The 23995-nt window shown below is 41.1% G+C and overlaps 2 protein-coding genes and 1 long non-coding RNA gene across 8 annotated transcripts; 1 reads left to right on the plus strand and 2 right to left on the minus strand.

Annotated features, from left to right (window-relative positions):
* The first annotated feature begins 1283 nt into the window (after positions 1 to 1283).
* LOC132194534 (uncharacterized) lies at positions 1284 to 3741 on the plus strand. 4 transcript variants are annotated; one of them, XR_009441552.1, is made up of 6 exons: positions 1284 to 2107; positions 2169 to 2260; positions 2313 to 2413; positions 2499 to 2679; positions 3072 to 3355; positions 3436 to 3741. It is a non-coding gene; the product is annotated as an uncharacterized LOC132194534 (long non-coding RNA). The 4 variants fall into 4 exon arrangements; XR_009441554.1 differs by having other exon boundaries at positions 1285 to 2107; positions 2169 to 2247; XR_009441555.1 differs by having other exon boundaries at positions 1287 to 2107; positions 2169 to 2209.
* A 3727-nt stretch (positions 3742 to 7468) lies between these two features.
* Positions 7469 to 9253, minus strand: LOC132194930 (methyltransferase-like protein 17, mitochondrial). Its single transcript, XM_059616529.1, is given in 9 exon segments — positions 7469 to 7710; positions 7767 to 7795; positions 7798 to 8052; positions 8109 to 8183; positions 8235 to 8378; positions 8438 to 8603; positions 8659 to 8928; positions 8994 to 9139; positions 9236 to 9253. Coding segments are annotated over 9 exon segments (1287 nt in total). The 3' UTR covers positions 7469 to 7526.
* Positions 8795 to 12654, minus strand: LOC132194629 (tudor domain-containing protein 7A-like). 3 transcript variants are annotated; one of them, XM_059616036.1, is made up of 7 exons: positions 10620 to 10806; positions 10414 to 10555; positions 10225 to 10358; positions 10003 to 10168; positions 9872 to 9950; positions 8984 to 9803; positions 8795 to 8928 (listed from the first exon to the last, which is right to left on the minus strand). In XM_059616036.1, the coding sequence occupies exons 1-6, from the start codon at positions 10668 to 10670 to the stop codon at positions 9695 to 9697; spliced, it is 681 nt and encodes a 226-aa protein (XP_059472019.1). In that variant the 5' UTR covers positions 10671 to 10806; the 3' UTR covers positions 8795 to 8928; positions 8984 to 9694. The 3 variants fall into 3 exon arrangements, with proteins under 3 accessions (XP_059472019.1, XP_059472018.1, XP_059472017.1); XM_059616035.1 differs by lacking the exons at positions 8795 to 8928; positions 8984 to 9803; positions 9872 to 9950; positions 10003 to 10168; positions 10225 to 10358 and adding exons at positions 11251 to 11304; positions 11376 to 11617; positions 11778 to 11888; positions 12612 to 12654 and having other exon boundaries at positions 10620 to 11161; XM_059616034.1 differs by lacking the exons at positions 8795 to 8928; positions 8984 to 9803; positions 9872 to 9950; positions 10003 to 10168; positions 10225 to 10358 and adding exons at positions 11251 to 11304; positions 11376 to 11617; positions 11778 to 11888; positions 12490 to 12612 and having other exon boundaries at positions 10620 to 11161.
* Positions 12655 to 23995: the final 11341 nt, after the last annotated feature.

Consider the following 23995-nt stretch of genomic DNA (forward strand, 5'->3'; position numbering starts at 1 on the left):
GATCCAACGGTAAATCCTCCAAAGACTCAACATTTCACCGCATTTCCTCCTCCACCTCCGCCTCAAGATCGAGTCCGGCCGAATTGTTCAGATCAATGTTGGTGGCTGGAATGACGAGCTCCGTGGTCGTGGTCGGCTCGTAGGCGTTTTTGCTTCTCAAACAGAAAACTGTTTTCACGCCTGCATGCATTCCAACAGCCACGGGTGGTTCTGTCTTCTCAACTTTCACATTCAGCTGGTTTCCATCTGCCATTCTGATTTCAATCCTGTCACCCTCCAAGACTGCAGCCAATCCAACTATGAAATTGTGAGCGTAGAGTTGTTCTGCCGCATTGAGCATGTTGTCCGTGCTTAATAGCTCGATAGTTCGTGCTCTGGCTAATTGAACCAGGCTCACTCGAACTTTCAGGGGCAAGAGGTCTTCGGAACCACCTGTCAAGTTTTTCATCTGCCAAGATGGAAGGAAGATCTTCTTGGCCGGAACGCCGTGGAAGCGGGGAACGCTAACATGGCTTACTTTCCCGTTGGAAACCGCGATTCTCAGATGGACTTCCATTGGGTCCGAGATCTTGTTCTTCTTCATGAAAGCGTCAAACCAACTTGGATGTTTTTCGTCAAGTACCGCGCGACCCGTTTTCAGAACATCTTCGGCCCCAACAAATTCTTCGAAGTAAGCCACGTTGGTGACGTCCTCCGCCGTCAGGTCCCGTCCATTACGATCACTTGATGGCATCCTTTAACCGAGAATTTTTTAGAGTCGAGCAGCGAATTCAGCGAACAGTTGAATTTTGAATGATTGAAAGCAACAATGGGAATGATAATTTCCATTAATCGCAACAATCGCATTAGTTTTGATTTTGTTAACATTTTTTTCCCCAAACAATGATAAAGGATAAACCACGGCAGCAAAAAAAAATTAATTTACAACGGGTATACGGGAATGATCATAATTTTTGAGCGGAGATTTTTATATAGGAATTATTGTGCATCGGAACTGAAGATGAAAAATTAAGCTATACACTGGTTCAAAGAATTACAATAAATAAATAATTGTCAGATTTATGACCGAATGATTGTTATCAATTTATGAATTGAACTTTAAGGAGGATAGGAATAAAAAAAAAACTTTTAAATTCAAAATTCTCTCTGCAATTTTTTTATTCAATTCCTTCAATAAAAGCATAATATTATATTTATTTGATTTTCAAATTGTGTTTTTAGTTCTAAGATCAATAATTTGGCCTCTCGATCATTGTTACCGTTTAATTGCACAAATTAATACGCAAAAGAAAATGTTAGCGAATGTTAGAAATACGCAACTCAGAGGTTTTATGACTGAAACTCTAATTAAATATGTGATTGAATATTGAATTTCCAATGGTGAAGCTGCATTTTTTCCGCCTACGACCCAGCACGCGGGATAATCCATAGGAGATTTATTGATTTATTCAAGGTTTGCGGCCGAATTACTTTTATTTAACTGTCGCCCTTTTTATTTTTTTTTCTTTTTTCCCATCCTATTTAGGCTTAATTAGGGAGGACTGAGTCGACTTAACAAAAAACTTAAGTCCGCGCCGCATATAAAGTCTCAACTTAAGTTGAGTCTAAGTCCGCCAGGGTGTAGAGCAAGCATTTTTTTATTGTCCGTCGGTGCGGTCGGTGCATGGACCTGTCGGTGAAGTTAGCTTCTTGGAAGTTAGTTCGCTCTGGTACTCTGGTTTTTAGCTCCAAATAAACGTGGAACAAGGTCTACGTACAGCGGAGAGGAGTTTCCGATTTTGTGACATGTGGGCGGAGCTTTGAAAAGCTTAACAGCACATTAAATTTTGTATCTATTCTCGTGTTTACATTCCAAGTTCCCGCTTCCCTGCGCTTCCCGCTTCCCACGACAGGTGTCCGCGAAACTAAAAATGTGGGCGTGGCCGTTGTTTTTGTTAATTGTCTTCGATTTGAGATTTGATTCAAGAAGTATAAAATTTTATACTTCTTGATTTGATTTGAAGAAACAAGCACGTGTGTTGCTGTTGCGTCTCATGTCGCCGCCGGGATTAACTCCGCAGAGAGATTAAAATCTTCCGTTCAAAATGTTTGGTCTCGCTCATGGCATGTATTCAACTTTTATTTGAAAACTGCTAAATTTTTTACTGACTGGGAATATTTTTTGTCAGCTCGCTGAGGCGCTTATGTCACTTCTGAAGCAGTTTTCCAGGTGGTCCAGATCCAGCCTGCTCGCTCGCTGGCCAGCCAGTGCGTTCAGGCAGTATTATTATAGATGATATTTCAATTAAATAATTTTAATTATCAAATTCCAGCCATCGACCATAATGTGACACCCTTCTTCGGCCAAGCAAGTTTGCAAATGAGAGCCAACAAACATCACCGGCCTGTTGTTAGCCTTGTGAATCACTTAAAGGTGAATTATTATAAAATTTTGTAATTTTACTGCTAAATGTACTGTCCATTTTAAGTAATTAAAAACTAAAAAATGATTAATTTAGGTTATGACCCTTGTGCAGCATTCTCATCGTGATGATTATTTGCTAATTCTGCCCTGACCTGATGTGACCATTATGTGAAGAAAATGCAGCAAATCCACATCTCACTGGTCGTCTACCTACGGAGAAATCACAAACTCTTATTCAAGCCGCTTGCAACACCACGACTGCCATCATTGTCAAGGTGATTTGTTTTCCTCACAGGAACGGCATAGTTTGCTGAAACTTCTGTTTAACTCTCTAAAAGAAATAATTTGTACAGTCAGACTTGCTCTGCACAGCAGTTTGACCTGAAAAATTCATTCAAAGTCACTCATTGCAGCTTCTTGACACAAAAAGCATTTCAATGAGGTGCTTATACCTTATAATGCCATGTTACATCGTCACTGCTGCGGAAAATGTCTCCAAGTGGGGCTCCAGCATTATTATTTCTCATGGGAAAGGGGACGATCGGACAATTTACCTTGACAGCAGTGATATATCGATATGTGCTCAGTTAAAAAATAAACTTTTCAATAGAAAATCATAACATTTGATCAGTTATGATAAAAAGCCTGACTGTCCATTGTGTTATAGTTTGCATCCAGTGTATTCCTGGTGAATCATTCTCTCTGCAAGAGCACTACATTGAAATGCTCGCTGCGATGCTGCGCCGAACAACAAAATCAACTGCAGGATCTGGTCACCATGAACAAGGAAAACATCTCCGAGTGTGGGAAAACGTCTGCCCTCCTCAGCATTGCACTCTCGGAGCTTGAGAATCAAACAAATCTCTCGATGAAGAGACCTTCCAGGTAAATGACACTCTTGGACCCAATCAAACCAAAACCAGCCTCAGCACACCTTTTGACTTAATTAAAGTATGCATAATATTATTTATTTTAAAATTAAACGGCACTTGTCGAGGCTTTTCATTAATTTGCCGCTGATTTTCCCGCAGTTGAAGCAGCATGAGAGAGATCTGTCCGACTCCAGACCACTGTCCAACTCGGCGTACAGCTATGAAGACCAACTGTCAGTCAGACTTCTCGGGACACCAAATTCTCATCAAGGGCGCAATAGAGTAAATAAATAGCCACGGAAAATGGACAAAATTTAATTTTCGTAAAAAAAACATAAATTTTAAATTTTTTTTTGTCAATAATGCATCTTTTTAACATTGTAATGTAACTTTTTAATTCATTATTTTTACCTATTAAAGATAAATTTTTTTCGTGCAAAAATAAAACGTGGTCAAAAAATCTAATTTCCTAACATTGATCAATATAATTTATTCATTCAAAAAGAAGTAATTAAGCTAAAAATATTGTGTCTTAGCAAATGATGGGAAGAATTCATATAAAAAATAGGAATATTTTCCATGCTTATATCACGAAGAATTTATTCAGGGGTTTAGTCACTTTTGCTTGTAGAATTTCAGGCGGGCGGCGCGCACCTCGGCGTTCAAGTTGCTGGTCGAGTTCTTGTCCACAACTAGGAGTCTCGTCTCTCGAACTTTCTGCAAGTCGACAGGTTGACCGACGTCCGAATTATGATGAGACTCGTCATTGCGCTTCTTCTGCGGCAGCAGCCTTGGTGATTCGGCCTCTTCCCTCCGTCCTCCGTCGTGTGTTGCCAGAATTGAGAGCTGTAGATTGATTCGGCATATCATCAAGAGACTCGACACGCGACATCTCCCCCTCAGTCTCGGGCGGCATCTCCCCCTCTGTGACCTCAGTCTCAGCCACAAAATCGAGTCCGGACGCGTGATGCAATTCTGTAGTGGCTAGAACGAGCTCTGTTGTTGGCTCATCATAGGCGTTTTTGCTGGTCGATCCAAAAGAAAACTGTTTTCACGCCTGTATGCATTCTAACGGCGAATGGCGGTTCGGTCTTCTCTATTTTGACTATAATTTGGAATCCAGCCGACATCTGGAACTCGATCCGGTCACCCTCCGTCACCGCAGCCAGACCAATCACAAAGTTGTGAATCTCCAATCGCTCCGCCTCGTTCAGCAACTTGTCCGTGCTCAGCTTGATGATGCGTCCTTCTGCCAACTCCACCAGGTCGACTCGAACTTTCACATTTGAGACGCCAGCGGAAACGCCACTCAAGTTTCGCATTTGCCAAGGAGGGAGGAATATCTTCTTGGCTGGCACCCCGTGAAAGCGACCGATGCCAGCGTGGGTTACTTTCCCGTTGGCAACCGCGACTCTCAGATGGACTTCCTTTGGGTCTGAGATCTTTTTTTTCTTCATGAAAGCGTCGACCCAAGTTTGATGTTTTTCGTCAAGTACCGCGCGACCCGTTTTCAGAACATCTTCGACCCAAACAAATTCTTCAAAGTAAGCCACGTTGGTGACGTCCTCCGCCGTCAGGTCCCGTCCATTACGATCACTTGATGGCATCCTTTAATCGAGAATTTTTTAGAGTCGAGCAGCGAATTCAGCGAACAGTTGAATTTTTAAATGGTCAAAATCAACAATGGGAATGAAAATTTCCAATAATCGCAACAATCGCATTATAGTTTTGATTTTTTTTACATTTTTTTTTTTCTCAAAAAAGATAGAGAAACCACGGCAGCAACGAAAATTAAATTAAAACGCGTATACAGGAATATGATCTTAATTTTTGAGCGGAGAGATTTTTAGATAGGAATTATTGTGCATCATTGGAACTGAGGATGAAAAATTAAATTATGTACTCTCTGGTTTAAAAAAATACAATAAATAAAAAATTGTCAGACTTGTGATCAAAAGGTTGTTATAAATTGATGAAAATTCTTAGGCCATGTTTTGAACGGCCGAATAAATTCTTGCGATTTTTCAAGTACGCCGATCTTCCCAAAATTTCGCCTACCCCCCAAAATCGACCACCGAGAGTCCGTAACTCCGGTCAAAACCAGCAAAATTCGGTTATTTCCACGAGAGAAAACGATTTTAAATTTAAAAAAAAAAAGGATGAATACACTTTTAAGAATTCTTTCTATTAAGTTTACATTATTACACCTTACCTCTGAACGCCGCAAAGCAGGCCAAACAAGCGGAGACTGTCAGGATGACTGTAATCCACTTCGGCAAGGTGGATTCGTCGCCTCCGCTGCCACCGATGCTGATGTGGTAAGTGGTTGTTGGCAATGTTGAACAGTCCACAAAATCGACGGTGGTGACATCCTCTGCTGTGAGGTCCCGTCCAAGGCGATCAGTCGATGGCATCTTGTAAACGAGATCAGAGAGCCGATCTGCCAGCAGTTGAATTTCAAATGATCAAAAGCAACAATGGGAAATGAAAATTTCCGTTAATCGCAACAATCGCGTTAGTTTCGATTTTGTCAAAAAAGAAAGAGAAACCACGGTAGCAACGAAAATTAAATTAAAACGGGTATACGGGAATATGATCTTCATTTTGAGGAATTAATATTGTGCAGCATTTGGAACTGAAGATGAAAAATTAAATTATACACACTATAGTTTAAAAAAGTTACAATAAATTAATAATTGTCAGATTATTGATTGAATGGTTGTTATTAATTGAACTTATAAGAGGATAGAAATAAAAAAAAACTTTTGAATTTCAAAATTCTCTCAATTTTTTTTTTATTCCTTCAATAAAAGTATATATTTATTTGACTTTTTAAATTGTGTTTTCAGATCAATAATTTGGCCTCCTTTTTACTGTTGAAATGCACAATTTAATGTACAAAAGAAAATGTTAGAATTACGCAACTCCAAGGTTTTTATTTATTTATTCTCCATCAATTACAAAACATACATCACAAAAATTTTCAAAAAAAGTTTGTTCTGAAAATACAAGTCAGAATATTTGTTGTTATTAGTTGGGGGAAATGGATGGAGAAATGGCTTTTTGCAAGCAGACAGGCTGCTAAAGCACAGTGAACTCTGCTGCTCTTGCGAAGTGAGAGTCACCGGCCGCTGAAGCCATCAGAGGGAGTAAAATAGGGAGACGGCACCATACGTTAAAAGTTACTTGAGCCGTCGGCGGGAGAGAAACTACTCCTCGCTTAGACTGTCATTGTCATCTAAATTAAAATCAAGTTTTTGCCACAAGTACGCCTTGCACAGTAGGGGAAACTGTGCCGGCGTACATTCCTTCACGGCGGGTGGCGTGTCATTCCAGTGTTTGACAACACGGTAAGAAAAATCGTCGCGGCCGAATTGTGTTCTGGCTGGAGGCTGCTGCAACCTGGGGTGGCTGCTATTATCACCCCTCAGCGTTCGGCCAGTGGTAATGCGCGCTCTCGCGTTAAAATCTGTCACACCGGACTCGCACTTCTTAAAGAAGCTGAGGTCATTATAAGTCAATTGCATATCAACCGGCATAATATTTTATGAATTAACTCTTTTTAAATGTGATTGAATATATTAAATTCCCCAATAATTATAATTATATTAATGTAAATTAAAATATTGATATTTCATTTGAAGACTTGCAACAATAAAATGAAATTAGGTTTTTGCTTTCAAATATTGAATCAACCTACGTCACTCTCGCTGAATTGAAATCTCATTTTGTGGATAATTTGTGTTACATGCAGTTGACGTAAAAATGAATAAATTTACTGCATAGGGCCATGGATATAGTTAAATTATGGAATCCAATTGGAATTAATTATAGAAGACATCATAGAACTGGGGAATAAGGGCAAAGCTATCAGAATCTTATGAATCTTGTTTCAATCAATCAAAGATAAGCAAAATATTTATTTATCTTTTTTTCATTTGGTATATTAATGAAAATAGTAGGGAATAAATTAATTGATTGAAACGCATTAAAACGTACATTAATTTTAAAACCATTTCTAAAATTAGTTTGATTACAATTATCATTATATTATCCCGAACCATGAGACTAAAAGGAATTTCGTCTTTTCTTTCAACCATAGCATTTTCTGCAGATTGCGTCTTTTCCACTCATATGATAAATGTATAAAAATCCTCCTGTTATAATTTGCCTATTGGAAATTATTTTATTTCAAATTATTGGGCGCGCTCTTTAAACATAAGTTACATAATATTTAATTAAAAAATTTACTAATTAACAAGAGGCCTTCCTTCGTCTGCAGCAACATATTGATGTTCACTCTTTTGAGCATCATCAGAGTTCTCAGATATCTTCTCCTTCTTAACTTTGTCTCTAACATCAAACTCCTTCTGCCGCAACGAAACTGGTACCAGGTCACCCCAATCACTATATCTTGCGCAAAGAAAACTTGCCCTGACGCGATTTAAGAAATTAGCACTGGCAGGACTTTAAAATTTGTCTGCGCTTACCTTCCGTCCTTCGACTTAGTAAATGTTACACGTCTTCAAGTTTTCCCTCTGGTGTGCACAACGAGCAGATCACATGCCCACCTCTGACCATCGGCGCCCGAACCATCCGGGGCCAAGACGGTGATGGACTTTTCCTCCGGCCTTTGCCAAGGATGACAAATGAGAAACGCTCCTTGGAGGCTTCCCCATCGTTTTCGGGCCAAAGTTTATAATATCGACTTTCAAAGTTGCAAGGCGACCTGTCTCCTTCCCGCAACAAGCGCGGACAAGCAAGTGAGTGAGGGCACTAAAATGGAGAGTATTTTTTAATAAAAAAAAAATCATATGATAAAAATTTCTTACCGGAGCGAGTATGTGCATTTCCTGGCCTTCTTTCTTTGACTGAAACAGGATGAATTCCTTGGCTTCATCAATAAGCTGCAAATTATGTTTTTAAGACAGTTATATGACGATTCTGATAAAACAAACTTTGAATCCTTCTCTCGTCCCCAACTCCACCAGCACGTAATAATCCTTGGTCTTTCTCCACAGATTTATATGAGCGTCTAAGCGAGCTTCTAGGCTTGGAAACTCAAACAATGTGTGGGCACTTACGACCAAGTCAAAAGTTCTCTGCAATTGAAAATAAAATACGAGTTAGATTTGTTAATAATAAATTTTGATTTTGCTACATTCACTGTGGGCGACATGAGCTGGCGAAAATATGTTTGGGGAACGTGGAATTTTCCACCAGCCTCTCCTCCCTTAAGAAGAAGCTCTGCCAGATTGACCATGTCTTTCGAGGAGTCAATGCAGTGAATTTCCTCCAACTGTTTTGACCATCTTGAGATTGCGGCCCTGAAGAAACATTTTTATAAATCATTTAGCAATTTAAAGGGAATCTCAAATTTACCATGGGACAGAACCTACGCCGCTTTCAAAGTCATACAGTGTCCTTGGAACAAAATTTGGAGCCCATTTGGATAATTCGACGAAAGCTCTGTCCACACAGCAGAAACTTCTGCTGGCATTCTGCTCAGCATGTAGGAGAGACACCACTTGATTTTGGTGTACTCGATGGGTTTCCACTTTCTCTTTTCTGATGACTTTCCTGGCTCGAATCGGTCTTTCAGCAGCCTTGCCAGTTTTTCTCCTTCGGAAAATAGAACTTTTTTGTTTTCGTCTAAAAAATTATAATTTAGTAACGCTTAAATATTTCAGACTTCATCAGACAAGACCAAAGCAAACTTTGTCAATTGCTCTTTGCAGAGAGGATTAGGAAGGTCGGCAACTGCACTGTAAACTTTGCTGGGATGTGCTTTGCCAGTAAAAGAATCCTTTGAAGCTTCTAACGTTAGAGACTCGCCCAAAAGGCCAACCACTTTTGTTGCCATCTGCAATGTTTTTTCATTACAATATAAGAACATAAATTTGGAATATTTGGATGTGTATTATGAGAATGTTCACATTTCATAATATTTTATGCTCACCATTCGAGAAAAACTCATTCCTTCACCGCAGCCCCTGGCAGGAATAAAATTCAACTTGGAAACAATCATCTAGCTTCTTGGATGATTTTTTATCAAAAACATGCTATTTTATTTTAAGTATACTTCCATCCAAATTGTATCAGATATTTAAATTTAATACTTTTAACTAACGAGTAAATGTATCTAAAGATATTTTATTCCACATTTTAGCAGGTTTATGTTTCATTTCTACATAAAGCTTTTTAACAGAATCAGTTCAATAATCTGGAAAATTATTAAATTTCCAAAGAAATTAAGAATGGGATGAAATGTAATAGTTTTCATAAACGTAAGTCCCACCATTTCAATTAATGCTTTTTGGTAAAACTATGTGTAATATAAAATAAGAGTAACACACAACCTTAGGTGAGTGAAGGAAACTATAGAACTAAACATGGCTTTTGAGAAGACATTCGTTAATTAATAACGAATTCCAGCATTTTCATGGAGAAACTTTTGGATGTAAGCTCTGGTCGAATGAGACCACATTCCAATGGTGAAATTCATTCCTCTGGGGTAGTGCCTGTGACTGAAAAATGTTATATCATTTTTAACAAATCAAAATTTTAAGAATATATATAATTTAAATGATTTTACGTTTTGTAAACGTCCTGAATAGGCATTTCACTGGTAATTGCCTTCTCCAAATCAAGCACTTCCTCAACATAGTCTTTCTCTGCAAGGAAAAATTTACAATTCTGTTCTGATTTAAAATAAAATTGAGTTACTAGTCAGAGTGCGAATCCAGTTATTCCACTCATGAATGTACTTCTCTGAACCAGGGTGATGGTCCAAAAATGGCAAGGTCAGTACTTTGGTCTTGGTTCCTTGCCAGTAAAGGTCTTCCAAGATCACACTCATGTTGTACTTGCTCTTCTCAAAATTGTAACCCTCCTAAAGTTTTTAATTTACATTAAAACATGTTGAGAATTCCTCGATTCAAAACCAACTTCCAAAATGTCCATGTGACCAAGCATCACAATTTTCTTGTGCCAGATGAAGTCCTTGAAGTCTCGCAAGTAGCGAATTGCTTTATGTGTGGTTGCTCCCGAGAAACAAAATCCACAGTAAAGAGAATTTGTCTCTGAAATATGTATTCAGTTGTAAAAAATCTCTGTATATATAATATAAAATTCAACCTGGGAATCCCTTCCTCATGACACCCCTCAAGTTCCTAAAGGCCAAGTACATCAGGAAGTCGTCACCAACCAACTGATGGTTTCTTATCATTGGATTTTCAGTCCTTGGAGATTTAGGTGGTTTCACAATGGGTTCCTTAACCTTTAAGTGTGATTTTTTTATTTAAATTTTTAAGTCTAACAAGCATTTTTTTTTTCAAGTTTACCATAACAGTCGCAGGATCGTCCTTTGCAATTTCATGCGTTTCCTTCAGCATTTTACCAAAGCTTCCATTATCAACAACATCTCTGCATCTTTCATGTTCAGCTTGGCATTGTTATCCATTTCAACGTCTGTTATTGGCTTGAAACCACATGCAGGGTTCACATTTTCAGAACCACTCGTAACCTTGTTCTGAGAATTGAATTGCTTGTGCAAATAATTGATTTGCTTGTGCAAATCCAAGTTGGCAAACAGATTCTCCTTTTGTTCAGAGGTGAACGAAATTGACTTCCTATCACCTTGGCCACTTTCATACGAGGCTTTCTTGGGTACGTCAGATGCTGGTATAGACTCTTCATATGGCTTTTGTTGCTTAAAGAATGGTTCCTCTTTGGCAACCTGGAGGTTGGTGTTCCGGAAACTGCTCGGGGAAGGTCGAGAGGGACCAGCAGTAGCAAAGTAATTTTGCTTGGCAACAGGAGCAGAGGAAATTGGCCGATGCATCTCAACAGATGGATGTTTGGGCCACTTGGGCAAAGACATTTGCTATAAAGTTTAAATAGTTATTATAAAAGCCGTCATATTAAAATTTTATTCCCCAGAAAAAATATAAATATTTAAATTATAACATATACCTGTTGATGATAAGACCTCATAGACTGAGAGTAACGGAAGCGACTCTGAGAAACCTAAAGAATAGAAGATAAAATAATTGAATAACTTATTGAATTAAATAATTGTATTAAAATATATAACATACTTGCATAGGTCGCTTGACAGAGTACTTGGCAGAAGATGGTTTCCTCTTGGCCTGTTGGCGCTGGATCAGTTCCTGAATGTGCCCCATGTTGCTATGTGAGGCATCGTAGCCTAACAGAATGTCTCCGTCTGGAGCTGTTCCTGCCTTATGGACACCAGGAATGGTTTTCAGAAAAGAGACAAGGGTAGGATAGCCAAGCCTGGCAAAAGGGATTGACGATCCAACTTGGTCCCTGAATAGCCCTGCAAATAGAGAAATATCCTTTATGATTCCGTCCAAGATGCAATGAAACCATCGATTACAAAAATTATGCATAATCAATACTCCTCATTTCCTCATTAAGGAAAAATTGTTTAAATTTCATTATATTTTTTTTTCAGGGTACGGGTGTTATTATATTACTTGTCAGTTCCCTGGTGGTAACGCATTTTTTGTCCAAAATCAAGCAAGACTGGATCATCTTCACAACTTTTTCCTCGTCCATTGTGCTGTTCTGGTGTGTTGTCTAAAAATCTGATAAAATTGTTTCATTAATTAAATAAATTAAATATTAATATGATACATGCAATGACTACGCTACCGTAACATCTTTAGTATTTTTAAAGATTTTATACTAAACACCTTGTTATTATAATTTTCATTTATCACTACAATGCGATGTAATATGTACTAATAAGTAAAATAAACAATAGTATGGTTGAATAATTAACTTAAACTTTATAAAGAGGCACACAAAATGGCAAACAAATTTAGGGATAAATCAACTAAAAAATCTGAATGTAGGAATTAAATCTCAATTAAGAAAAAATTCATGAATAATATACAATTAAATCCGCAATTAAATCATTTATGAATACATAAAATACATATTTGCACCCCTCTCAGGATAATTAAAGCATACCAGGTATGTATGTAATTGTTCGAGTGAAATTAAGCAAAACTGCGGTGAGAATTTTGCCAAGGGATGTGGATTAAGTCCCTAATGACTGCCGTCTGCTACTGTATTCTACGGTATATTCTATATCAATCGTCAATTTCTCGCCATTTCTAATCAATCACGCAGTTAAAATTGTTATAATTGCATGCAAGTTTACTATTTTTTGACAAAACGAACCGAATGTTAGGTGACGCTGTACCGACACCGACAAGTTAGTGCAGCAAATTGAGCAAAAAATTGAGTGGAGCTTATGGAGCCGCCTGTACGAATTTGGTGCGAAACTGAAATATTGTACTTGCCTGTACACTCATGACTCACGTCACTCACTCACAGTAGACAGTAGAGCTATGGGATACGAATAAGGGCGGGGCTTAGGTACCTCCCATTTGATTACATACATTGTACCAGTTTAACATTGTGGGTATGGGGGGGGGCTCCGCCTTTCTTCGTATCCCATGGTTCCACAATTCCTACCAAGAAGTATCCAAGCGGAGAAAGACGGTACTAATTGTCTGGGTTGCTCGGCGATGTCGTGCGTCGTGCTGGATCATGACCAGACATGTCCAGACAGTACAGAAACTACAGAAGAGCTTTCAGCTTGGCCGCTTGGGTACGCCAACGGGCAACGGGTGTGGATTGCACTGATTGCAGGTCGAGATCCATGATCCATTTCTCGATTTCGCTCGAATTTCAGCACCGACGCCACTGACGCGGAATGAAAAGCTGCATGAATCGCCCGCCAAGCTAGAGCGTCACTTGCGTCAGCGATCACCCGGATCACCGATTGCCCGCACCGAACCCGCAGTGCCGACGCCGACTGCCGACGCCGACTTCAGAGACGACATATACGGGTCGAGCCGTGGAGTCGTGCGCGGTCAGAGACCGTCAGAGCGGATGTCGATTGCCGACGACGCGGTCGTTTCCTCGCTGTCCCGTGGGACCCGCGTCCTCTGAACTTGAGAAGAGGGAAATGGTCCAACCTCTGCTGCCATGATGAACATCGAAGCTGAAAAGGTAAAAATCACGTTTATGTATATTTTAGTCATACATTTGTCATTTTATTTTCTCTTCCTATCCTGCAAACATGATTATGACTGAAAAATCAACAAATTATCTAATGCATTAATGTTTAAAATTTAAATTTTTAAATCTTTATGCTTAAATTTTGTGAACGAGGATTTGACAAAAGGAAAAAGAGGAATCATTAATGCACACTTATAAAATTTTGAGCGGAAAAATCCACCGGCGGATGGAAATAAATATTTATTGTTAATATTATGTGCGCGGAACATTCCAGTGGAATTATATCTACATTATTGTTACAACAGAAATGATTATCCCTCTGCCATTTTATTCCATTGGGAGAGAAATTTTGACTCAGATGTACTTGCTTCTTCTAAGTCTTCTTTGCTCCCATCACAAGGTCAATCATTACTTTTACTTCCTCTTGGATGTGAAAAAAAGTCCTTTTCGAGGCAGTACGCGAACAGCCGCACACGAGAATGAACACGTTTGGACTTCGCGCGTCAGGCATCCGATGCGCCTCAATTCTCTTTACTCCACTTTTTGTTCGCATTCCTAATCCATCCACTATTTATGAAAGAAAACCGCATTAACAGAGTTTGGAATTTAGAACCAAACCCATTCTAGTTATATATCAAATGATATTAATTTCTAAAGATTGTAAAGAGAAATTTACAGATGAATATATTTTATTGATTTAATAAAATTAATGTAGAAGAAAGATATAATTTGCTTCATGTAGAAAAAAATATAAAATTAATTAAGGTGCGAGTTCAGGGTGGTTAATTGTTTTAGTTAAAATTGAGACAGCATTTTGTCCTCAGAATACTAAATTAACTTAATTTAGAGGAAACAATTACATTAAATTGAACCGTGACCGGGGCCACGCCAAAAAGATGTGTGTTCAGGAGGTCCTTTTTTTAGTTGTAAATGGAAAGATTTTTATACTCAGAAGAATTATTGACAATAAATAAATTTAATTAAAACCGTAGCCAGGGCTACGCCGTCTAGGTTCGTGTCCTTCGTGTGAAAACGAGAAATAAAATTTAATTAAAACCATGGCCGGGGCTACGCCGAATAGGTGTGTGTCCAGAGCGGTTCTTTTTTAGAGTTGAAAACGAGAAATTAAATTTAATTAAAACCGTGGCCGGGGCTACGCCGAATAGGTGTGTGTCCAGGGCGGTTCTTTTTTTGAGTTGAAAACGAGAAATTAAATTTAATTAAAACCGTGGCCGGGGCTACCCCGAATAGGTGTGTGTCCAGGGCGGTTCTTTTTTTGAGTTGAAAACGAGAAATTAAATTTAATTAAAACCGTGGCCGGGGCTACGCCGAATAGGTGTGTGTCCAGGGCGGTTCTTTTTTTGAGTTGAAAACGAGAAATTAAATTTAATTAAAACCGTGGCCGGGGCTACGCCGAATAGGTGTGTGTCCAGGGCGGTTCTTTTTTTGAGTTGAAAACGAGAAATTAAATTTAATTAAAACCGTGGCCGGGGCTACCCCGAATAGGTGTGTGTCCAGGGCGGTTCTTTTTTTGAGTTGAAAACGAGAAATTAAATTTAATTAAAACCGTGGCCGGGGCTACGCCGAATAGGTGTGTGTCCAGGGCGGTTCTTTTTTTGAGTTGAAAACGAGAAATTAAATTTAATTAAAACCGTAGCCGGGGCTACGCCGAATAGGTGTGTGTCCAGGGCGGTTCTTTTTGAGTTGCAAACGAGAATTTAAATTTAATTATAACCGTGGCCAAGGCTACGCCGAATAGGTGTGTGTCCAGGGCGGCTCTTTTTTTGAGTTGAAAACGAGAAATAAAATTTAATTAAAGCCGTGGCCGGGGCTACGCCGAATAGGTGTGTGTCCAGGGCGGCTCTTTTTTTGAGTTGAAAACGAGAAATAAAATTTAATTAAAGCCGTGGCCGGGGCTACGCCGAATAGGTGTGTGTCCAGGGCGGCTCTTTTTTTGAGTTGAAAACGAGAAATAAAATTTAATTAAAGCCGTGGCCGGGGCTACACCGAATAGGTGTGTGTCCAGGGCGGTTCTTTTTTGAGTTGCAAACGAGAAATTAAATTTAATTATAACCGTGGCCGGGGCTACGCCGAATAGGTGTGTGTCCAGGGCGGTTCTTTTTTGAGTTGCAAACGAGAAATTAAATTTAATTATAACCGTGGCCGGGGCTACGCCGAATAGGTGTGTGTCCAGGGCGGTTCTTTTTTGAGTTGCAAACGAGAATTTAAATTTAATTATAACCGTGGCCGGGGCTACGCCGAATAGGTGTGTGTCCAGGGCGGTTCTTTTTTGAGTTGAAAACGAGAAATTAAATTTAATTAAAGCCGTGGCCGGGGCTACGCCGAATAGGTGTGTGTCCAGGGCGGTTCTTTTTTGAGTTGCAAACGAGAAATTAAATTTAATTAAAGCCGTGGCCGGGGCTACGCCGAATAGGTGTGTATCCAGGGCGGTTCTTTTTTGAGTTGCAAACGAGAATTTAAATTTAATTATAACCGTGGCCGGGGCTACGCCGAATAGGTGTGTGTCCAGGGCGGTTCTTTTTTTGAGTTGAAAACGAGAAATTAAATTTAATTAAAGCCGTGGCCGGGGCTACGCCGAATAGGTGTGTGTCCAGGGCGGTTCTTTTTTGAGTTGCAAACGAGAAATTAAATTTAATTAAAGCCGTGGCCGGGGCTACCCCGAATAGGTGTGTGTCCAGGGCGGCTCTTTTTTTGAGTTGAAAACGAGAAATAAAATTTAATTAAAGCCGTGGCCGGGGCTACGCCGAATAGGTGTGTGTCCAGGGCGGTTCTTTTTTTGAGTTGAAAACGAGAAATAAAATTTAATTAAAGCCGTGGCCGGGGCTACGCCGAATAGGTGTGTGTGTCCAGGGCGGTTCTTTTTTGAGTTGCAAACGAGAAATTAAATTTAATTAAAGCCGTGGCCGGGGCTACCCCGAATAGGTGTGTGTCCAGGGCGGCTCTTTTTTTGAGTTGAAAACGAGAAATAAAATTTAATTAAAGCCGTGGCCGGGGCTACGCCGAATAGGTGTGTGTCCAGGGCGGTTCTTTTTTTGAGTTGAAAACGAGAAATAAAATTTAATTAAAGCCGTGGCCGGGGCTACACCGAATAGGTGTGTGTCCAGGGCGGTTCTTTTTTGAGTTGCAAACGAGAAATTAAATTTAATTATAACCGTGGCCGGGGCTACGCCGAATAGGTGTGTGTCCAGGGCGGTTCTTTTTTGAGTTGCAAACGAGAAATTAAATTTCATTTTAACCGTGGCCGGGGCTACGCCGAATAGGTGTGTGTCCAGGGCGGTTCTTTTTTGAGTTGCAAACGAGAAATTAAATTTCATTTTAACCGTGGCCAGGGCTACGCCGAATAGGTGTGTGTCCAGGGCGGTTCTTTTTTTGAGTTGAAAACGAGAAATTAAATTTAATTAAAGCCGTGGCCGGGGCTACGCCGAATAAGTGTGTGTCCAGGGCGGTTCTTTTTTGAGTTGCAAACGAGAAATTAAATTTAATTAAAGCCGTGGCCGGGGCTACGCCAAATAGGTGTGTGTCCAGGGCGGTTCTTTTTTTGAGTTGAAAACGAGAAATTAAATTTTATTAAAACCGTGGCCGGGGCTACCCCGAATAGGTGTGTGTCCAGGGCGGTTCTTTTTTTGAGTTGAAAACGAGAAATTAAATTTAATTAAAACCGTGGCCGGGGCTACGCCGAATAGGTGTGTGTCCAGGGCGGTTCTTTTTTGAGTTGCAAACGAGAATTTAAATTTAATTATAACCGTGGCCGGGGCTACGCCGAATAGGTGTGTGTCCAGGGCGGTTCTTTTTTTTTTGAGTTGAAAACGAGAAATAAAATTTAATTAAAGCCGTGGCCCGGGCTATGCCGAATAGGTGTGTGTCCAGGGCGGCTCTTTTTTTGAGTTGAAAACGAGAAATAAAATTTAATTAAAGCCGTGGCCGGGGCTACGCCGATTAGGTGTGTGTCCAGGGCGGTTCTTTTTTGAGTTGCAAACGAGAAATTAAATTTAATTATAACCGTGGCCGGGGCTACGCCGAATAGGTGTGTGTCCAGGGCGGTTCTTTTTTGAGTTGCAAACGAGAAATTAAATTTCATTTTAACCGTGGCCGGGGCTACGCCGAATAGGTGTGTGTCCAGGGCGGTTCTTTTTTGAGTTGCCAACGAGAATTTAAATTTAATTATAACCGTGGCCGGGGCTACGCCGAATAGGTGTGTGTCCAGAGCGGTTCTTTTTTAGAGTTGAAAACGAGAAATTAAATTTAATTAAAACCGTGGCCGGGGCTACGCCGAATAGGTGTGTGTCCAGGGCGGTTCTTTTTTTGAGTTGAAAACGAGAAATTAAATTTAATTAAAACCGTGGCCGGGGCTACCCCGAATAGGTGTGTGTCCAGGGCGGTTCTTTTTTTGAGTTGAAAACGAGAAATTAAATTTAATTAAAACCGTGGCCGGGGCTACGCCGAATAGGTGTGTGTCCAGGGCGGTTCTTTTTTTGAGTTGAAAACGAGAAATTAAATTTAATTAAAACCGTGGCCGGGGCTACCCCGAATAGGTGTGTGTCCAGGGCGGTTCTTTTTTTGAGTTGAAAACGAGAAATTAAATTTAATTAAAACCGTAGCCGGGGCTACGCCGAATAGGTGTGTGTCCAGGGCGGTTCTTTTTGAGTTGCAAACGAGAATTTAAATTTAATTATAACCGTGGCCGGGGCTACGCCGAATAGGTGTGTGTCCAGGGCGGCTCTTTTTTTGAGTTGAAAACGAGAAATAAAATTTAATTAAAGCCGTGGCCGGGGCTACGCCGAATAGGTGTGTGTCCAGGGCGGCTCTTTTTTTGAGTTGAAAACGAGAAATAAAATTTAATTAAAGCCGTGGCCGGGGCTACGCCGAATAGGTGTGTGTCCAGGGCGGCTCTTTTTTTGAGTTGAAAACGAGAAATAAAATTTAATTAAAGCCGTGGCCGGGGCTACACCGAATAGGTGTGTGTCCAGGGCGGTTCTTTTTTGAGTTGCAAACGAGAAATTAAATTTAATTATAACCGTGGCCGGGGCTACGCCGAATAGGTGTGTGTCCAGGGCGGTTCTTTTTTGAGTTGCAAACGAGAAATTAAATTTAATTATAACCGTGGCCGGGGCTACGCCGAATAGGTGTGTGTCCAGGGCGGTTCTTTTTTGAGTTGCAAACGAGAATTTAAATTTAATTATAACCGTGGCCGGGGCTACGCCGAATAGGTGTGTGTCCAGGGCGGTTCTTTTTTTGAGTTGCAAACGAGAAATAAAATTTAATTAAAGCCGTGGCCGGGGCTACGCCGAATAGGTGTGTGTCCAGGGCGGCTCTTTTTTTGAGTTGAAAACGAGAAATAAAATTTAATTAAAGCCGTGGCCGGGGCTACACCGAATAGGTGTGTGTCCAGGGCGGTTCTTTTTTGAGTTGCAAACGAGAATTTAAATTTAATTATAACCGTGGCCGGGGCTACGCCGAATAGGTGTGTGTCCAGGGCGGTTCTTTTTTGAGTTGAAAACGAGAAATTAAATTTAATTAAAGCCGTGGCCGGGGCTACGCCGAATAGGTGTGTGTCCAGGGCGGTTCTTTTTTTGAGTTGAAAACGAGAAATTAAATTTTATTAAAACCGTGGCCGGGGCTACCCCGAATAGGTGTGTGTCCAGGGCGGTTCTTTTTTTGAGTTGAAAACGAGAAATTAAATTTAATTAAAACCGTGGCCGGGGCTACGCCGAATAGGTGTGTGTCCAGGGCGGTTCTTTTTTGAGTTGCAAACGAGAATTTAAATTTAATTATAACCGTGGCCGGGGCTACGCCGAATAGGTGTGTGTCCAGGGCGGTTCTTTTTTTTTTGAGTTGAAAACGAGAAATAAAATTTAATTAAAGCCGTGGCCCGGGCTATGCCGAATAGGTGTGTGTCCAGGGCGGCTCTTTTTTTGAGTTGAAAACGAGAAATAAAATTTAATTAAAGCCGTGGCCGGGGCTACGCCGATTAGGTGTGTGTCCAGGGCGGTTCTTTTTTGAGTTGCAAACGAGAAATTAAATTTAATTATAACCGTGGCCGGGGCTACGCCGAATAGGTGTGTGTCCAGGGCGGTTCTTTTTTGAGTTGCAAACGAGAAATTAAATTTCATTTTAACCGTGGCCGGGGCTACGCCGAATAGGTGTGTGTCCAGGGCGGTTCTTTTTTGAGTTGCCAACGAGAATTTAAATTTAATTATAACCGTGGCCGGGGCTACGCCGAATAGGTGTGTGTCCAGAGCGGTTCTTTTTTAGAGTTGAAAACGAGAAATTAAATTTAATTAAAACCGTGGCCGGGGCTACGCCGAATAGGTGTGTGTCCAGGGCGGTTCTTTTTTTGAGTTGAAAACGAGAAATTAAATTTAATTAAAACCGTGGCCGGGGCTACCCCGAATAGGTGTGTGTCCAGGGCGGTTCTTTTTTTGAGTTGAAAACGAGAAATTAAATTTAATTAAAACCGTGGCCGGGGCTACGCCGAATAGGTGTGTGTCCAGGGCGGTTCTTTTTTTGAGTTGAAAACGAGAAATTAAATTTAATTAAAACCGTGGCCGGGGCTACCCCGAATAGGTGTGTGTCCAGGGCGGTTCTTTTTTTGAGTTGAAAACGAGAAATTAAATTTAATTAAAACCGTAGCCGGGGCTACGCCGAATAGGTGTGTGTCCAGGGCGGTTCTTTTTGAGTTGCAAACGAGAATTTAAATTTAATTATAACCGTGGCCGGGGCTACGCCGAATAGGTGTGTGTCCAGGGCGGCTCTTTTTTTGAGTTGAAAACGAGAAATAAAATTTAATTAAAGCCGTGGCCGGGGCTACGCCGAATAGGTGTGTGTCCAGGGCGGCTCTTTTTTTGAGTTGAAAACGAGAAATAAAATTTAATTAAAGCCGTGGCCGGGGCTACGCCGAATAGGTGTGTGTCCAGGGCGGCTCTTTTTTTGAGTTGAAAACGAGAAATAAAATTTAATTAAAGCCGTGGCCGGGGCTAACCGAATAGGTGTGTGTCCAGGGCGGTTCTTTTTTGAGTTGCAAACGAGAAATTAAATTTAATTATAACCGTGGCCGGGGCTACGCCGAATAGGTGTGTGTCCAGGGCGGTTCTTTTTTGAGTTGCAAACGAGAAATTAAATTTAATTATAACCGTGGCCGGGGCTACGCCGAATAGGTGTGTGTCCAGGGCGGTTCTTTTTTGAGTTGCAAACGAGAATTTAAATTTAATTATAACCGTGGCCGGGGCTACGCCGAATAGGTGTGTGTCCAGGGCGGTTCTTTTTTTGAGTTGCAAACGAGAAATAAAATTTAATTAAAGCCGTGGCCGGGGCTACGCCGAATAGGTGTGTGTCCAGGGCGGCTCTTTTTTTGAGTTGAAAACGAGAAATAAAATTTAATTAAAGCCGTGGCCGGGGCTACACCGAATAGGTGTGTGTCCAGGGCGGTTCTTTTTTGAGTTGCAAACGAGAATTTAAATTTAATTATAACCGTGGCCGGGGCTACGCCGAATAGGTGTGTGTCCAGGGCGGTTCTTTTTTGAGTTGAAAACGAGAAATTAAATTTAATTAAAGCCGTGGCCGGGGCTACGCCGAATAGGTGTGTGTCCAGGGCGGTTCTTTTTTGAGTTGCAAACGAGAAATTAAATTTAATTAAAGCCGTGGCCGGGGCTACGCCAAATAGGTGTGTATCCAGGGCGGTTCTTTTTTGAGTTGCAAACGAGAATTTAAATTTAATTATAACCGTGGCCGGGGCTACGCCGAATAGGTGTGTGTCCAGGGCGGCTCTTTTTTTGAGTTGAAAACGAGAAATAAAATTTAATTAAAGCCGTGGCCGGGGCTACGCCGAATAGGTGTGTGTCCAGGGCGGCTCTTTTTTTGAGTTGAAAACGAGAAATAAAATTTAATTAAAGCCGTGGCCGGGGCTAACCGAATAGGTGTGTGTCCAGGGCGGTTCTTTTTTGAGTTGCAAACGAGAAATTAAATTTAATTATAACCGTGGCCGGGGCTACGCCGAATAGGTGTGTGTCCAGGGCGGTTCTTTTTTGAGTTGCAAACGAGAAATTAAATTTAATTATAACCGTGGCCGGGGCTACGCCGAATAGGTGTGTGTCCAGGGCGGTTCTTTTTTGAGTTGCAAACGAGAATTTAAATTTAATTATAACCGTGGCCGGGGCTACGCCGAATAGGTGTGTGTCCAGGGCGGTTCTTTTTTTGAGTTGCAAACGAGAAATAAAATTTAATTAAAGCCGTGGCCGGGGCTACGCCGAATAGGTGTGTGTCCAGGGCGGCTCTTTTTTTGAGTTGAAAACGAGAAATAAAATTTAATTAAAGCCGTGGCCGGGGCTACACCGAATAGGTGTGTGTCCAGGGCGGTTCTTTTTTGAGTTGCAAACGAGAATTTAAATTTAATTATAACCGTGGCCGGGGCTACGCCGAATAGGTGTGTGTCCAGGGCGGTTCTTTTTTGAGTTGAAAACGAGAAATTAAATTTAATTAAAGCCGTGGCCGGGGCTACGCCGAATAGGTGTGTGTCCAGGGCGGTTCTTTTTTGAGTTGCAAACGAGAAATTAAATTTAATTAAAGCCGTGGCCGGGGCTACGCCGAATAGGTGTGTATCCAGGGCGGTTCTTTTTTGAGTTGCAAACGAGAATTTAAATTTAATTATAACCGTGGCCGGGGCTACGCCGAATAGGTGTGTGTCCAGGGCGGTTCTTTTTTTGAGTTGAAAACGAGAAATTAAATTTAATTAAAGCCGTGGCCGGGGCTACGCCGAATAGGTGTGTGTCCAGGGCGGTTCTTTTTTGAGTTGCAAACGAGAAATTAAATTTAATTAAAGCCGTGGCCGGGGCTACCCCGAATAGGTGTGTGTCCAGGGCGGCTCTTTTTTTGAGTTGAAAACGAGAAATAAAATTTAATTAAAGCCGTGGCTGGGGCTACGCCGAATAGGTGTGTGTCCAGGGCGGTTCTTTTTTTGAGTTGAAAACGAGAAATAAAATTTAATTAAAGCCGTGGCCGGGGCTACGCCGAATAGGTGTGTGTCCAGGGCGGTTCTTTTTTGAGTTGCAAACGAGAAATTAAATTTAATTAAAGCCGTGGCCGGGGCTACGCCGAATAGGTGTTTGTCCAGGGCGGTTCTTTTTTGAGTTGCCAACGAGAATTTAAATTTAATTATAACCGTGGCCGGGGCTACGCCGAATAGGTGTGTGTCCAGGGCGGTTCTTTTTTTGAGTTGAAAACGAGAAATTAAATTTTATTAAAACCGTGGCCGGGGCTACCCCGAATAGGTGTGTGTCCAGGGCGGTTCTTTTTTTGAGTTGAAAACGAGAAATTAAATTTAATTAAAGCCGTGGCCGGGGCTACGCCGAATAGGTGTGTGTCCAGGGCGGTTCTTTTTTGAGTTGCAAACGAGAAATTAAATTTAATTTTAACCGTGGCCGGGGCTACGCCGAATAGGTGTGTGTCCAGGGCGGTTCTTTTTTGAGTTGCAAACGAGAAATTAAATTTCATTTTAACCGTGGCCAGGGCTACGCCGAATAGGTGTGTGTCCAGGGCGGTTCTTTTTTTGAGTTGAAAACGAGAAATTAAATTTAATTAAAGCCGTGGCCGGGGCTACGCCGAATAAGTGTGTGTCCAGGGCGGTTCTTTTTTGAGTTGCAAACGAGAAATTAAATTTAATTAAAGCCGTGGCCGGGGCTACGCCAAATAGGTGTGTGTCCAGGGCGGTTCTTTTTTTGAGTTGAAAACGAGAAATTAAATTTTATTAAAACCGTGGCCGGGGCTACCCCGAATAGGTGTGTGTCCAGGGCGGTTCTTTTTTTGAGTTGAAAACGAGAAATTAAATTTAATTAAAACCGTGGCCGGGGCTACGCCGAATAGGTGTGTGTCCAGGGCGGTTCTTTTTTGAGTTGCAAACGAGAATTTAAATTTAATTATAACCGTGGCCGGGGCTACGCCGAATAGGTGTGTGTCCAGGGCGGTTCTTTTTTTTTTGAGTTGAAAACGAGAAATAAAATTTAATTAAAGCCGTGGCCCGGGCTATGCCGAATAGGTGTGTGTCCAGGGCGGCTCTTTTTTTGAGTTGAAAACGAGAAATAAAATTTAATTAAAGCCGTGGCCGGGGCTACGCCGATTAGGTGTGTGTCCAGGGCGGTTCTTTTTTGAGTTGCAAACGAGAAATTAAATTTAATTATAACCGTGGCCGGGGCTACGCCGAATAGGTGTGTGTCCAGGGCGGTTCTTTTTTGAGTTGCAAACGAGAAATTAAATTTCATTTTAACCGTGGCCGGGGCTACGCCGAATAGGTGTGTGTCCAGGGCGGTTCTTTTTTGAGTTGCCAACGAGAATTTAAATTTAATTATAACCGTGGCCGGGGCTACGCCGAATAGGTGTGTGTCCAGGGCGGTTCTTTTTTGAGTTGCAAACGAGAAATTAAATTTAATTAAAGCCGTGGCCGGGGCTACGCCAAATAGGTGTGTGTCCAGGGCGGTTCTTTTTTTGAGTTGAAAACGAGAAATTAAATTTAATTAAAGCCGTGGCCGGGGCTACGCCGAATAGGTGTGTGTCCAGGGCGGTTCTTTTTTGAGTTGCAAACGAGAAATTAAATTTAATTAAAGCCGTGGCCGGGGCTACGCCAAATAGGTGTGTGTCCAGGGCGGTTCTT

The sequence above is a fragment of the Neocloeon triangulifer genome, unplaced genomic scaffold (genome assembly GCF_031216515.1).
Source record: "Neocloeon triangulifer isolate White Clay Creek 2 clone unplaced genomic scaffold, ASM3121651v1 ptg000008l, whole genome shotgun sequence".
Classification (NCBI taxonomy): Eukaryota; Metazoa; Arthropoda; class Insecta; order Ephemeroptera; family Baetidae; genus Neocloeon; species Neocloeon triangulifer.